The 14,419-nt window shown below is 48.4% G+C and overlaps 1 protein-coding gene across 3 annotated transcripts in view; it reads left to right on the forward strand.

The window, feature by feature from the left end:
- LOC135378933 (caspase-7-like) overlaps positions 1–14,419 on the forward strand; it is a 201,420-nt gene that overhangs the window by 103,664 nt on the left and 83,337 nt on the right. For 2 of the 3 annotated variants that reach the window (XM_064612116.1, XM_064612118.1), the window contains exon 6: positions 4,786–4,854. The exons of the other annotated variant lie outside the window; for it this stretch is intronic. In XM_064612116.1, the coding sequence (XP_064468186.1) occupies positions 4,786–4,854 (69 nt within the window). The remainder of the gene's footprint in view (positions 1–4,785; positions 4,855–14,419) is intronic. 3 annotated transcript variants of the gene reach the window in all.

The raw sequence follows: 14,419 nt of genomic DNA on the forward strand, positions 1-14,419 counted from the left end.
CCGTCTATTGCATTTGTGGCAGCATTTCTCACTCGACTGCAAACTGGGTAGGGCACATAATTTCTCCGTCAATAACCGTCTCGGGGCAATAATTTCACGCGTAATTTCACGCGTATTAGCCGCTGCTTATGCGTGATTTTTTTCCCACGGGCGCTCCGCGGCTTATCCACCGGTGCGGCTTATCTGATTACTATTTTTATCCTGTTATTTTCCCCATACGCCAGTTTTAACGAAAGGGGCTGACAGTGTTTCTGGAACAGTACTGACCTGCCGGTGCACGAGCAGTGTGTAACAGGGGCGGGTCAACATTCGAGTAGATTGATCTTCCTGGTGCATTCCCCCAAGCAGCTTTAACGAAAGTGGTGACAGTGATTCACGTCTTATGGAAGACCACTGACCCATCAATCCATGAAAAACACCCAAGAAGGGCACAATCCGCAACTGCTAGAACTCTATAGACCTGACCTCCTTTGTTGCACAATATGCTGACCCCGGTGTATGGACCACAGGGTTTATGGCCTCCTCTATGGTCTCCTTTGTCACGCAAATCAGTCGTCGCGTATTGCCAGCGGCTTATCTGCGAGTGCGGTCAGAAAATTTTCAAAATGTTCCTAAGAACCCGTCCTGCGGCTTATCTGCGGTGCGGCTTATACGCGTGAAATTACGGTATTAGATGACAGAAAAAAGAAGGTAGTCGGTGGTAAGCCATGTTGTCGTTGTGCACAAAAAGGCCACAACGCCAGGGGCCCAAGAGGAAAATTACAGTGTTCCCGTTGTAGAGGTTGGCACGCATCGGCAGTCCGTGACCCATCGTGGAGGCCCGAGAGCAAGCGCATGGTCAGCACGGAAACAAGCAAGGCCACAAGCGTGTTGGTCCCGGACGGACTAAACAGGAACAGTTCTCAGGTACCCCTACTTGCTTTTAGGTGCTGGGTAACAGCCAACAGCAAGCGCATCTACGTTTGTGAAATAATCGACGAAGGTAGCCAAGAGACTTTCACAACGAAACACTTGACCGAACAGTGAAGTCTTCAAGAGAGCGACAACGTAGTCCTCACTCTCAACACTTTTGGATGCATGTCGAGTTTGAATCCCAAGCGATGTGACGTAGTGAAATGCCACATACAAAGCCAGTTTACACCGTCAGAATAGCCCTTTGAAGCAGATGTTGTTCCTAATATATGCAGGAATGTACTCTGGGCGCCCACTGACATTGACATCGCGCAGAGTATCAAAACTGGACGGCGCCGTTGACTTATTGTTCCCCAACGTTCAGGACATGCAAGGAATTAATCAGCTTCAGGAGGCAGATCAGCTGTAGAAATAGTAACGGAAAAAAAATTTGCGTTGCAGTCATAACGAATGCCTTATCGCAGTTAAAACAAAATGGGATAGACATTTCAAAGTCCCACCTCAACCTCTGGTACTGAATGTGCAAACCTTGAATGCTGTGACCTGCGTACTCAGAGCCGAGTGCACCTCTAACGACGACATGGTCAACTCACTGCGGAAGTTGTGGAAATTGGATGACATCGGCGTTGTGAATAATTCGTCAGGGAAGAACGAAAATGACGGAATCAAAAAAAGAAAAAAATAGAAAAGAAATTCAAACATGGTCAAGAAAGCGAACTGAGCTACTCGGTTGCCCTGCCTCTGGAAGGTTTTAGGAGAGAGCTTATCTAATAACCGATAAATGGCGAAATGTTGTTTGAAGAGCTTACTTACCGTACATAATGAGACGAAAATGCATGCATTACATATGATTTGTACTTGTATCCTACTGGACTGTCCATTGTCCGAAAAGCGAGTTTCCACATTACTGTGACGAAAATGCATTGAAAAAGTTTGATCCTCAGAAAAATCGTCCATAATTTCAGTTCTCCATATTAACGAGGCACGACTGTAGTTGATATAAGTAAAACATTTTCGAAAATTCCCGGCTTCTTCGGCTATGGTGAATATGGGTCAGAAACAGAGGGAAGATGTCGAAAGGAAAATAAGGAAGGCCGAGGGAAGGCCGGTGTCCCGGAAACTGGAAGAACTCGCATCATTGAGGCATGCGCAGGAGCTGCAGGAGTACACGAGTGCTGCGGGACCCAGCGGGTTAACACGGCCCTGAACTCAGCCTTCCGAGTCGCGTGTAGCCTCAATAATTGTACGCGAGCTCTCCAGCCCATCAATGGCCATCCTGATGGTGCTTGCTCTCACAGTATTATTATATTGTCTCTAGTGTAGCTAGTTTAGCGTTAACATTTCTGGACACTGTAAGAAAGGAGGGCGAGGTAGGGAGATAACCTTCAGGAGAGGTCCTTCTCTCTGTCTCGTTCCCATTGCAAGTAGTTCATCATGCAATGTCGAATTGACGTCATTGAATATAGGAAACCAGATCGGGAGGACGGTGTCGCCTCCAATTAAAGTGAGCAAGATGTACAGCTTGGCACAAAAGTTTACGGAACACTGGGGTGTCGCTTTTGTCCCTTGGGGTGATACCCTAGCAGCAATCAAGAGTGGACACACATACTGAGAGATTGATAGCACAGCCGGTCATCCGTTCCTTATTTGACCTCTTCCCGATATCTAGCACGGCACCTCTCCGTGCCGTGTTCCGTAAACTTTTGTCCCAAGCCGTACGGACGACCGTGAAGAACTCTCATAAGGGTCAGCTGTCACACCAGCTACGTAAAGCTACGTAGCTATTTTAAAGCGACACAAGTAAACACTAGCTGAATAAACTTTTATTGTCTTGGAAAGCATGGCAAGGTGCACACAGCAACGTAAAATAGCCCGTTCTTGCAATTTTCAAATGTAACACGACGTATTCTAAAGCTCTGAAGAATGCACGTGTTCGTAGTGTGTATTCAACGCTGGGAAATCTTCCCACGGATTTTCAGCGGAACGCGTTGCACAGTTAAGACCAACGCTGAGCTAAAGTCACTGTGGTTATCATAGGGATCAGTTGTTCCATGTGAGGTGTGGAAATAGCCACGTCCCTCAACTGGTGCAGCGACTGACAGCGCAATCTATATGGGCAAGATGGTGTTTCAGTAGCTTTTTAACAACATGTTAGAGATGGTGTAATAACGTAGAGCTACTTTTTACATTTAACATGGCGGTCAACCAGCCAGTAAAGGCTAGCTGGTACGTATCCTACACAGATAGGACAGATGTGAAAATATAAAATGTAAAGCTTAAGATAATAGGTTCTTCACTGCTCTGTTTCTTTGTTTTGTATACGCACTTCCAGTGGTATTCCATTCGGTACCCCTCCACAATAACGATCACGAGAAAATGCAGTTGAGACAAGATGCCCCTGCCAGTATGGTACCCTGCCCTGTCACTGGGGCGCAATGCCACACTTGATGACCTCCGAGCAGTTTGTGTGCAGCAGTGTTTTTATAAACTGCTTTTTAAATACGGCTCTATTTTAATATGTGCGTGATGTAGCCAAAATATCGTAGTAAAATCAAGCGTTGGACTCATCAGCCTGACGAAAGTACTTTCCTCACAGCAAAATACTCGTAAATATTGTGACGACTCTCCACCCGACCTCCCCTAATAGGTGCAGACTGCTGACACGTCGTCGTCGTCAAAGTACATCCCTCTCTCTCCAATATTCCATGTCCGCATGTACTGCGCCATAGCAGACGGCCCGGCCGTTCTCATGATAACGTGAAGCTTCGAAAGTATTCTTGACAATTTCTACATATAACATGTCTTTGCAAGCACGGCAAATTGGTTTGGACGGCTCCCGTGTGCGTTTGCCGCGCGGCGGCGATGCGTCTTGAGTGAGGCAGCTTTGCGGGGCAATGCCTGATGACTGCAGGAGTGGTGAAGCGTTTCTTACGTTTTTTTATTTTTTCCCGGCAAAAACACAAATATGATGCTTCAAATAATCTCTGTGAAACAAATGTTCAAGGGGCATACTATCAAACACAATCGGTCTTTTTTTTTATCAAAACCACTTCCGTGTGCGATTGGTGACTGAACATCTGGTAAAAAGGAATATTTCCTTAAGTCATGATTTTTTTCTGCGCGCCAAGTCTGTGCGCCTCAAAATATTTTAACACGTTCTGTGCCTCCTACACAAATTAATTAAGTAAATACGAAAAAAAATCGAAAGTCCTGAAAAATATACAGAAAGTTTATAGTTTTCTCGGGGCATAAATACTTCATAAAACGTGGGGATCAGCCTTCACAGCGTATTGGAACGAAAGTATTATGCTTTGCCTTCACTCAGAAGAGATTTTGTTGAAATTTGCGTAAAAGCGCATGGGAACAATGAGCCACAGGTTTTTTCAAAGACATCTGGGAAGGTTGGGCGCAATGACTAGTGCGTTCGGCATGGAATCACCTATACATATGTCGATCTGAGCCACCCGCAGCAACGTCTGCGAGCAGCACACCGCAATCAAAATGCGTGCCACCTCGCGCGAGAGGTGGGCCCTACAGCAAACTTTCGACCAAGGTAGATGGGTAGAAATCCAGCGAACCGGTAGAGATGTAGGAAGGGAGTTGCCTCAGGACAGAAGCCACCGATATTTCGAACACAGACTGTTCTTCTTCTGGGCTCAGAAGAAGAACAGTCTCTGTTCGAAGTTCTGTCCTGACTGTCTGCTTCTGTCGTGAGGCAACTCCCTCCCTTTCGACCAAGGTGTACGACCAAGAGGATAGAAGGACAATGGCTTAGGATTAGCCTCGTTTTGTGCTGAGGGCTATCTGGTGCAATGCCCTTCACAAATGTCGCGGTACAGACACCGTCAAGTAAGAATCGCATTTTTATTTCAGGAGATCGACGTGGACGACGAATCCACATCCTCGCACCCAAGTACTGTTGTGAACAGACAACTGATAGATGTGAGTATGATCTATATGACGTACATTTACACACGTGTATTTTGCTCGTGAAATAGAAGACGACGTAATTAGCGCCCATTACAAGAAAATATATAAATAGCGATTCTAGGAACACCAAGAAGAGCGCGGAAGTAAAACTCACAGGCAGAGCTGAGAATTTTAAGTTACAGGCGGAAAATTGCAGTAGACTGGAAGATTCCATGATAGGCAAGCCTGAGCGATGGGCAAGACACGTAAACAAACACAAACACGATTTACCACAATTGTTTACGACGCAACGAGTTCCGCAATGTTACATTGTCTCTGGGAGATTAGTATCCTTGCAACATCACCATTTACTGACGTTAATCCTCAGACTACCGCTGATGATGTTCCGTATTCATCAATTGCTCGTATCCATCATTTCAATCGTATTCATCATTCCGCTCCACTTGTGCGTCTTGCGTGAGGGACTTGCATTTTACAGAAATACACATATATCTTGTGAGGGGGAAACCAGCCGGTCTTCTCAAGGTAGCTCGTAATCGTCATCATCAGGCTGAACTCTTTGATTTGCTTGGTGTGCGGATTCTTTGGCTGTGCTGTACGATGCCGAATAAATATGGTTTCTTCCCGTCAGAATCCTTTGTTAACAGTTTGGTAGAAGTTCGCTACGCATTTCGAGTCCTGAGTTTCTACTAGCTGCTCCTTCGTCCATATCTCCGTCTCCCGTTCTCGCATTTCTTCATGACGCACCTCCGTTCTCGCAGGCTCGTACTCAGGATGCCGGAGCCAGCGTGATCCTCAGGTTTTCTTGGGGACTGGAAACCAATATATTGAAGAGTGGCTCGCGTCCTATGACCGCGTGAGCTCACGCAACCGATGGGACGATCCTGCTAAACTGAATCACATCGTACTCTACCTCACCGACCTCGCGAGCATTTGGTTAGAAAATCATGAATCGAAGTTCGAGACCTGGGCTATCTTTTACAGTAGTGTTCGCGAATTGTTTGGCACCGCGGCGGCTAGGAAGATGGACGCTGCTCCGGGCCTCTCGGTAGGTTACCAACAGCACGATGAATGTTACACAGCATACGTATATCGAGGACGCCCTGGCTGTTTGTACTCGGGCGGATCTTGCCATGCATAAGCTCGAGATCATCAACCATATAACCAAAAGCATCGCTGAAAAGGCCTTCCAGTACATTGTTCTGAAGGAATCTTCCACCGCCGCCTGTGTGATCGAGGCGTGCAGATCGCTTCAAGAGGAACGGAGCTCGCGCGGCCTGCGTAGCGCGTCATTTCGCGCTGCCCAACCTTCCGTGTCTGGTACCTCGAGCCTTCCGGATGTGGGAGCACTCCGGATGCTTCTTCGTCAACTGATTCGCGAGGAGTTGTCTTACGTAGTGCAGCGAGCAACTCACCTTGAAGCCTGTCCACCACCTGCGCAACCTGAGTCTTACTGCCTGCAGCCTTTCATACGAGACGACGTGGCGGATGCTCTGAGGCCGGACGCGGTACGACACTTCGTCCGTCCTATGCTCATGAACTGCGCTCGTCATCCGGCTGGACTCCGTCGCAGCCGGTCTCACCGCAGCATATAGAGCCTATACTTATCTCTTTACTTCCATACCGTCACTACCACCTGTCTGTTACCGGCCGCAATGGCGGCGCCCTGAAACACGCATACACGCATACACGTACACATAAGCGGTCATACTGCCCGATTTTGTCAGAGACGCAGGCGGGGCATCAAAACCCGAGGTACATTCTTTGCTTACGACTCTCGTGCACGTGCAACAGCGGATGACATGCTGTTGGAGCACAATGACTACGTCGGCTCCAGAGCGAACTTTTCCCGCGACCCGCCATGTTATCCGCCCCCTCAGCGACACCGTCAAGTCTCACCCCTGCACGTTCCGCACTTCGTCAGGGGACGCCATCAGCGCCGGAAAACCGCTAGTTGCGGTCCGGGGATGAGGGCGGACTCCACTGTTCCAAGAGTCACAAACTCCTCCGTGTTCTCCCCACAATGTCGTGGATGTTGTTCTCGGTGGGATATCTGTACAGGCTCAGATAGACACGGGTCCTGCTTCATCCGTGATCACGTTGGACATGGCTCGGCGCCTGCGCAAAGTGATGGCCCCCGTTTTCTGGACAGTTAATGACATGTGCTACTGGAGATCCAATTTTGCTCATCGCTCGTTGTACAACTCACGTACAGCTCGAAGGCGATTGCTACCCCGTCGATTTTTTGGTCTTTGCTTCCTGCCGTGGTGACATGATTATTGGCTGGGACTTTTTGAGTGCGATCTCAGCCGTCATAATTTGCGCGCAGCAAAACATTTCATTGACACATTTCTCAAGGTATGATGTTGACGACTTGCCCCCTCCGGGTCATCAAGTTTCTCTTCGTGAAGACGTTGTCCTACCCAGGCGGACAACTTGCATCATTCACGTACTGTTGATCCCGTCGTCATGGCTCGCTGAAGTCATCATCACGCACGAAAGTCCTTGTCTTGCCAATGAATTTGGGGTTGCGCCTTATAGCCTTTGTCGTGTGGAGGACGGCTGTATACCTCTCTCGCTGACAAAGGAAACCGCCTTGCTATGCGCTGGCTTCGTTTTGGTGGCTTGTGAAGCGGTGACGCTGTCCGCGTTGCTCTTGCTAGTGTGGAGGTAGATACACGCATCTTCGAGAACGAGCCCATCTCAGCAGCTGATATCGCCACACTTGAAGCATGACCGTTGTTTCCTTGCCTCAGGAGCATGGAATGAAGCTACTGAACATTCTCTTCCGTTACGCTTCCTTTTTTTTATTTGGGCGACTCTCCTCTTGAATCAGCCACGCACGTGAAGCACCGCACAGACACTGGAACGAGCCCACCTACTGAGACAATGACCGTTCCGTGTTCTGACAACTGAACGGGATGTTATTGACAAAGAGGTACAGAACATTCGGTCTCGAAAGATTATCCGACCCTTCAACAGTCCCTGGGCGTCTCCTGTTGTTTTGGTCCGAAGAAAGATGTCAGTGTAAGCTTTGACTACCGAAGACAAGATAACAAGGCGGGGCGTGTACCCTATGCCCGCATCGATGACACCATGAACTGCTTTCACGAGACAATCTACTACTCTTCACTCGACCTGCGGTCCGGGTATTGGCAAATCCGCATGTCTGAAGACGATATTAAGGAAACCGCGTTTGCCAAGCCGGACGGCGTCTATGAGTTTCTTGTGATGCCCTTCGGCTTTTGCAACGCTCCCGCCTAGTTTGAACGAATCATAGACACTGTTTTGCGTGGACTACGCTGGCACATATGCCTGTGTTACTGTGACAATATTACCATATGTGCTTCTACCCTCCAAGACCGCATCTCACGCATTTCTTCAGTGCACGACTACGTTGCAACCGCCGGTCTCCAGATGAATCGAAAAGAAAAAAAAATGTTATTTTGCTTCCGGAACATAAAAGTCCTTGGCCAACAAGTTTCACGGCAAGGCATATCTGCAGACCCAGACGAAGACCGCGCGGTTTTGGACTTCCTAGTTCCAAAGAACATCAAAGAACTGCGATGGTTCTTGGGGCTTTGTTCTTGCTTTCGCCGTTTCATTCGAAAGTTCTGCGACCTTGATGCACCACTTACCAAGTTTCTACGCGGTGACACTCCCTTTGTCTGGACTCCTCAGTGTGAAACGGCTTTCGACAGCATGAAGATTGCTTTGCCTTCGGCGGCCGTCCTTTCGCACTTCGATCCCCAGTTGGTTGCCGAGATTCATACTAACGCTAGTTGATATAGTATCAGTACAGTTCTCGCAGAGCGTTGTCCCTCGGCGACTCATACCTCTATGGCAGACCCTTCACAATAATCACGGATAACCATGCGTTCTGCTGGCTCTGGATCCTGAAAGACCCCTGTGGCCGTCTAGGTGGTTGGGCTCTCCGCTTGCAAAAATACGACTTCGTCGTCAAATACAAATGTGGGAGGAAACATACTAATACTGATGCACTTTCTCGGTGCCCTCTACCTCCAGATCCTACTCCCTCGTGCAGCGCCTCCCTACTTACGATACGTCCCCTGAGTTCCGTCGACCCGGCTTCGCTCCGCTTAGCTCAAATCCGGGATCCGTATTACTCGACGTTTGTACGTCAGCTGTATGGCACAGAGCCTTTCACTAACAAGAAATTCCAACACAAAGTCCAGCAGTGCGCCTTATTCGATGGCCTCCTGTAGAAGCGTAATTATTCCTCTACGGGTCAACGTTTCCTCCTCACTGTGCCTGATCCCTACCGGTTCCACGTTGTTCATGCCCTGCACGACGATCCAACGTCAGGACATCTTGGATTCTTCAAGACACGTGAACGGGTTCGGCATAAATATTTGTGGCCGCGGTTATACTGATCGGTCTTGAAGTACGTCACCGCGTGCCGACCCTCTCAGCAACGGATCCCTTCCCCTCCCCCACATACGGGTCTGCTCCACCCCTTGCTGCTCCGGAAGCTCCCTTTCAGCGAGTCGGCATTGATCTATTCGGCCCTCTACCGCAGCCGTTGGGTCATCGTGGCCATAGACCATTTAACTCGTTACGTCGAGATGGCCCCGCTTCCCACTCTGAGGGAATAGCTGATTTCTCCACCAACAATATTTCACTCTGTCATGGCGTCCCTCGTTACCTGGTGAACGACCGCGGCCGCCCATTTCTCGTGAAGCTACCCAAGACATCATCTCTGCCTGTTCAGTGATACACGCGCCATCCTCGGGCTACCTTCCGCAGACAAACAGCCTCAATGAGCGCTTCCACCACACGCTGGCCGATTTGCTGTCGTTCTACGTCTCGGCTGACCACACCAACGGGGACTGCCTATTGCCATTCGTGGCGTTTGCCTACAACGCCGCTGTACAATCGACTACGAACTTAACTCCTTTTCATCTGGTGTTTGCCCGTGACCTGTTCTCTATGATCGGCATCATCTTCCCCTACGTCCCCGACACGGGGGTCAACCTCACATTGGCTGAAGCGGTATCGCGCGCCGAAGAGTATCGGCGCGCGATAGGAAACGCAAGAGGTAATAATTGGCTTCCTTTCTAACTTTTTCCTGCAAAGCCACAAGAGTGCAAAGAGAGTCACAAGAGCGCCAGTGCTTCGTCTGTGTTTTGTTTGTCTTTGTCCGCTGCACTGGGGTTTAATCGCTTTTAGAATGTAGCACCAAACAGCCCGGTTTTTATCGCTTTTTAAGTCTAAAGGCCATAGCATTTGAAAAAAAAAAAAAGAATAAAACATCAAGCGAATGACTATCGGTGTGCAAAGTTTGAAGCACCACGGGTGTGATCTCGCATTTTTGCGATTCGATCGAAATGTGTAGCGATTGCTAAATTCACACTGTAGTTGACCATGCCCTGCGGATACCATTGATGTTACACACTCGTATTTATGCCCGTGGTCTCACTATGCTCCTTTGGCCTGGTGCTTAAAAATCAGTCACCAAGGGGCGACACCACCCCATCTAAATGTTGCCCAGCAGCAGCACAGCTATCTCTAAAGAGGTTCCCTGCAAAATTCGTACTCCCAAAATAGCCATTCGGACTTGTGTTTCACCACAAGCCTATTATCGATTCACAAAGGTGAAGGTGAAATGTTTTCAGGAGGGATGAATCGTTTCCGTTCTTTCGAGATCCATGCAATACGAAGTACCTGAGTACTATACTGTGAGTCAGTATCAGGTGATGCACCACGAATAATTTTAGAAAATTTACGTCATCGTCAACGTTAACGTTAGTTTCTTCTCTCTTGTTTTGATTTTCTTCTTTTTGCAAGAAGCAAAAAAGGAAGAGAAAATGTTGTGTTGATATGGCGTATTTAGAGCTTCAACTCATGATAACAAATTTACTCGCCGTGCTTTTTCTGGTGATTCTTTCTTGTTTTTGACATTGTTATTCTAACGCTCTGTATGCGTGGCGCACTCTAGCCTCACACGAATCTGGTACGGGGATTCGAACCGGCGTTACCTCCCATTCTCGACGTCGACCTGTTTTTTTAGAAGCTGTCGGACGATGCATTAGTTTGTAGAAGGTTTGCAAAGTAAGATCAGTATTTGTAGAATACAGGGCTTATGATCAGTCACAATTAGGGTTGGCAATCGGGATATCCGAAGTCCCGGATCCCGGCGACTTTTTGCGTCTCGAAGTCCCGCGATTCCTATAGGAAAATCCCGGGATATCGTGAGAGGAAATATGACAGGAAAATAAAATACTTCTAGGCCATCAGTCACAGACTGGCTCCTGTGTAGGGAAACAACACTTTTTATGACTGGAGGTGGCAGAGGACCGCTGCCTATATGTGCGTACGGATATTTGCTGAGTGTCGTTTCTTCTTGCACAGAAGCTGAACGAGCCTTCAGTTTGGTAGCCTGTATTTACACAAAAGTTCGTTCCGAACAGCGGGACACCACCCTCGACGCTCTATAATTTCTCATGTCGTGTGTTAATCACTGTAGAATGTGATAAGCACGCAGTGACGGTGTTGTAAACTGCTTGGTGTTTTGTTTCTTTCCATTCGTCTTTTTTTGTTGCTGTTCGTCATTAAAGTGAAATGTTCCACCGTATGAAGAAGTTATAAAGTAATATTTCCTGTTACTTGAAGTGTAGCGGGACTCGCCTTCTTTCCACGTGCAACAGTGAAATGTGCATGAATAGAAAAAGAGTGGCATTTTCACAGCGGGAAAAAAAATAACATCTAAGAATTTCGCCTTCACTATTTTGCAGATGTGGCTACACTGCGAATCTTTGAATGCTTTCCTTCAGGAAAATGCTTAATTGACAAAGAGCGCCTGAGCTGCGCACAGCGCGCCGATACAGTCACTTGAGGTTGACAGACTTGAAGTAGACGATGAAAGATGAAAGGCACTGAAAAGGTTGGCTAGCTGTAGGACTCGAACCCACATCTTCTGGATTGCCGGTCCAGGGATCTACCAATTGAGCTAAGCTAACACGCCTTCTCAGCGACTTCCAGGGTGCGTCATCTGAAGGGACAAACCAGCCACTCTGTCCCAGTCGCTGAGAAGGCGTGTTAGCTTAGCTCAATTGGTAGAGCCCTGGACCGGCAATCCAGAAGATGCGGGTTCGAGTCCAACAGCTAGCTAACCTTTTCAGTGACTTTCATCGTTAATTTCTTAGGCAAATTTGAGGCGTTGTATGTATTTGTCCCTTCTATGTTGTTCCAGCCTCAGAACATCAGTTCTCTCATTGGAAGTAGAGTCCTGCACGGCTCGCGGGACCTGCAGGCACCCGCTGGTGACCCGCACGTTGTTACGGGTAGCCAGTCTAGGTTTTCAGTGTCGTGCGGGCGTGTTAACGGTGGAGTGGGCAGCGGGTCAGGTGGGGTGAACACGTTTTACCTAAACACTATGAGAAAGCACACCGAGCTGCGCAATTTCTTATGCATATGTACTGCAGTCGCTCGAAATATGATGTAAAACGTCTCTGACAAGCGCGGTGCAAACGCTCACACCGTTAGGGTGCAACAGCTCTCGTGTGGCCCTTTTTGTCCATGTCGCGTTTCGTATCATCATGCCTGAAGTCACAGCAGCATTTGCCCATCCCCCCCCCCCCCCACGTGCCCTGAAGTCGTGCAAGAAACCATGCACGCAGACATATCTAATCATCAGGCGCAGACCAGGGAGTACGCTCAGTTTACTCTTCAACGTACATCGCGTTGCGGGTAGCGGGTCGGGTGATCTTTTTTACAAAAAAGAAGGCGGGGGGGGGGGGCTATGGGGGGACTGGTCTCAATTGGTAACGGGACGCGGGTTGCGTGTCGGGTGGGGATCTAACCGTGCGGGTACAGGTCGGATGCGGGTGCAATAATTCTGACCCGCCCCGGACTGTACTTGAAAGCACCGTCTGAACTCGTCACAATACAGAAATCCCGTCGCGGGATCCTGTATTGACCACAAAGAACCCCGAAATCCCGGGAGTGCAAAAATGGCCCGGGATGACAACCCTCATTCCAATGTAACCTTCATATATTTTTCATATATTATTTCATATATTATTTAATTTTCATATATTTTTGAAGTCACCATGGTCACTTTGACTATAATTCATCCAACGTCATTTATGTCATTCAGTGCAACGCGTGTCAAGCACAATACGTAGGTCAAACCAAAACATATTTTCGGATCAGGTTCAACAACCCCCGGTCGGACGTTAATAAAAAGCTAAATCTTCCTGTTTCTCGTCATTTCAAACAGCCTGGTCATTCAATAAATCACGTCGCCCTTGTTATTCTTCATTCTACCTTTAGCTCCGATAGAGGCAGGGATCAACGCGAGTCTTACCTCATTCGCAAATTTCAATCAATCATTAACGAAGATCCCAGTGTACTTTCAACAGTAATGAATCTGATCGTCTAAATCAGATATACTTTCCTTTTTTCTTTTATTTTTCCTCTTTGTTTTTCTTGTCAGCTACGGCCTCAGTACAGCTCACTCTGAGCTGGCTCCCCAAGACAAATGACATCACCACCCGGACTTGACCTTGCGGAATGTTCCAGAATATGACTCACGGACAACTGCCACGTGGCATACTTGCACCGATTGTGACGTCACTTACCCGACCTATTTAAGCAATGTGCAACCCCTGTACAGTTCTGGACAAAAGTTTACGGAAGGCGCAACCGGCGTATTTTCTCTGGGCAGAGACACCCTAGCGGCGAGCCGAAGCAGGCGAGTTCACTCGTTCAGAGGGATGGTGCTTGTGGCGACCCACCGTGGTAGTAGTGGTAACTTCGCTTTTGAAATGGTTTTGTTTTCGCTCTACTGCACCAAGCGCGAGTTGCTATCGCGGGAAGGGAGTCTCTCCGCTATCGTAGTGATAACGGGGCACCAAGATGAAGGCAGACGACAACAAGCTGCAGTAATCTTGATTTCTTTTCTTCACCTCTTTTTATACGACAAAATATAAGAAAAGAGCGCGTGTCCTTGAGCTCAAACAAAAAGGAAAAGAGGGGTGCGATGCTCTTTTAATATTTTGTCGGCCCCCCTTTCGCAGCAGTGGCGGAGGCCGTGCGCACAGGCATGGATTCATATAGCCGACGGATAAGGTCCACGTCTCCACGTAGTACGGGCCACTCTGCTTCTATAAATTCCCAGAGTGCATCTTGCTCCTCGTAGGCGTCCGTGTCTTCGTTATTCTATCCTTCAGGATTCCCAAGACGTTTTCGCTAACGTTTAACTCCGTGCTCTGCGCAGGCCATGTCCGCTGTTTAACGCCGAGGTCGTCGAGAGGGCGTTGGACAGTCTTGCCTCGATGGACGGAGCTGCCGTCGTGCTGGAAATGGTAGCACCCATCCGGGAACGGCCAGTCCAGAGCATAGGGGAGCAGTGCCCTCTCGACAACCTCTGCCTAATGCAGCTGACATGGCCTGCGCAGAGCCCGGACTTAAACATTATCGAAAACGTCTGGGACATCCTGAAGAATAGAATGAGCAATAGACGGACGCTTATAAGGAGCAAAGGTGCATTCTGGGAATTTATAGAAGCAGACTGGTCCTTAGTACGGGAAGACGTGAACCTTCTCCCTCGGCT

The sequence above is a fragment of the Ornithodoros turicata genome, chromosome 1, assembly GCF_037126465.1.
Source record: "Ornithodoros turicata isolate Travis chromosome 1, ASM3712646v1, whole genome shotgun sequence".
Classification (NCBI taxonomy): Eukaryota; Metazoa; Arthropoda; class Arachnida; order Ixodida; family Argasidae; genus Ornithodoros; species Ornithodoros turicata.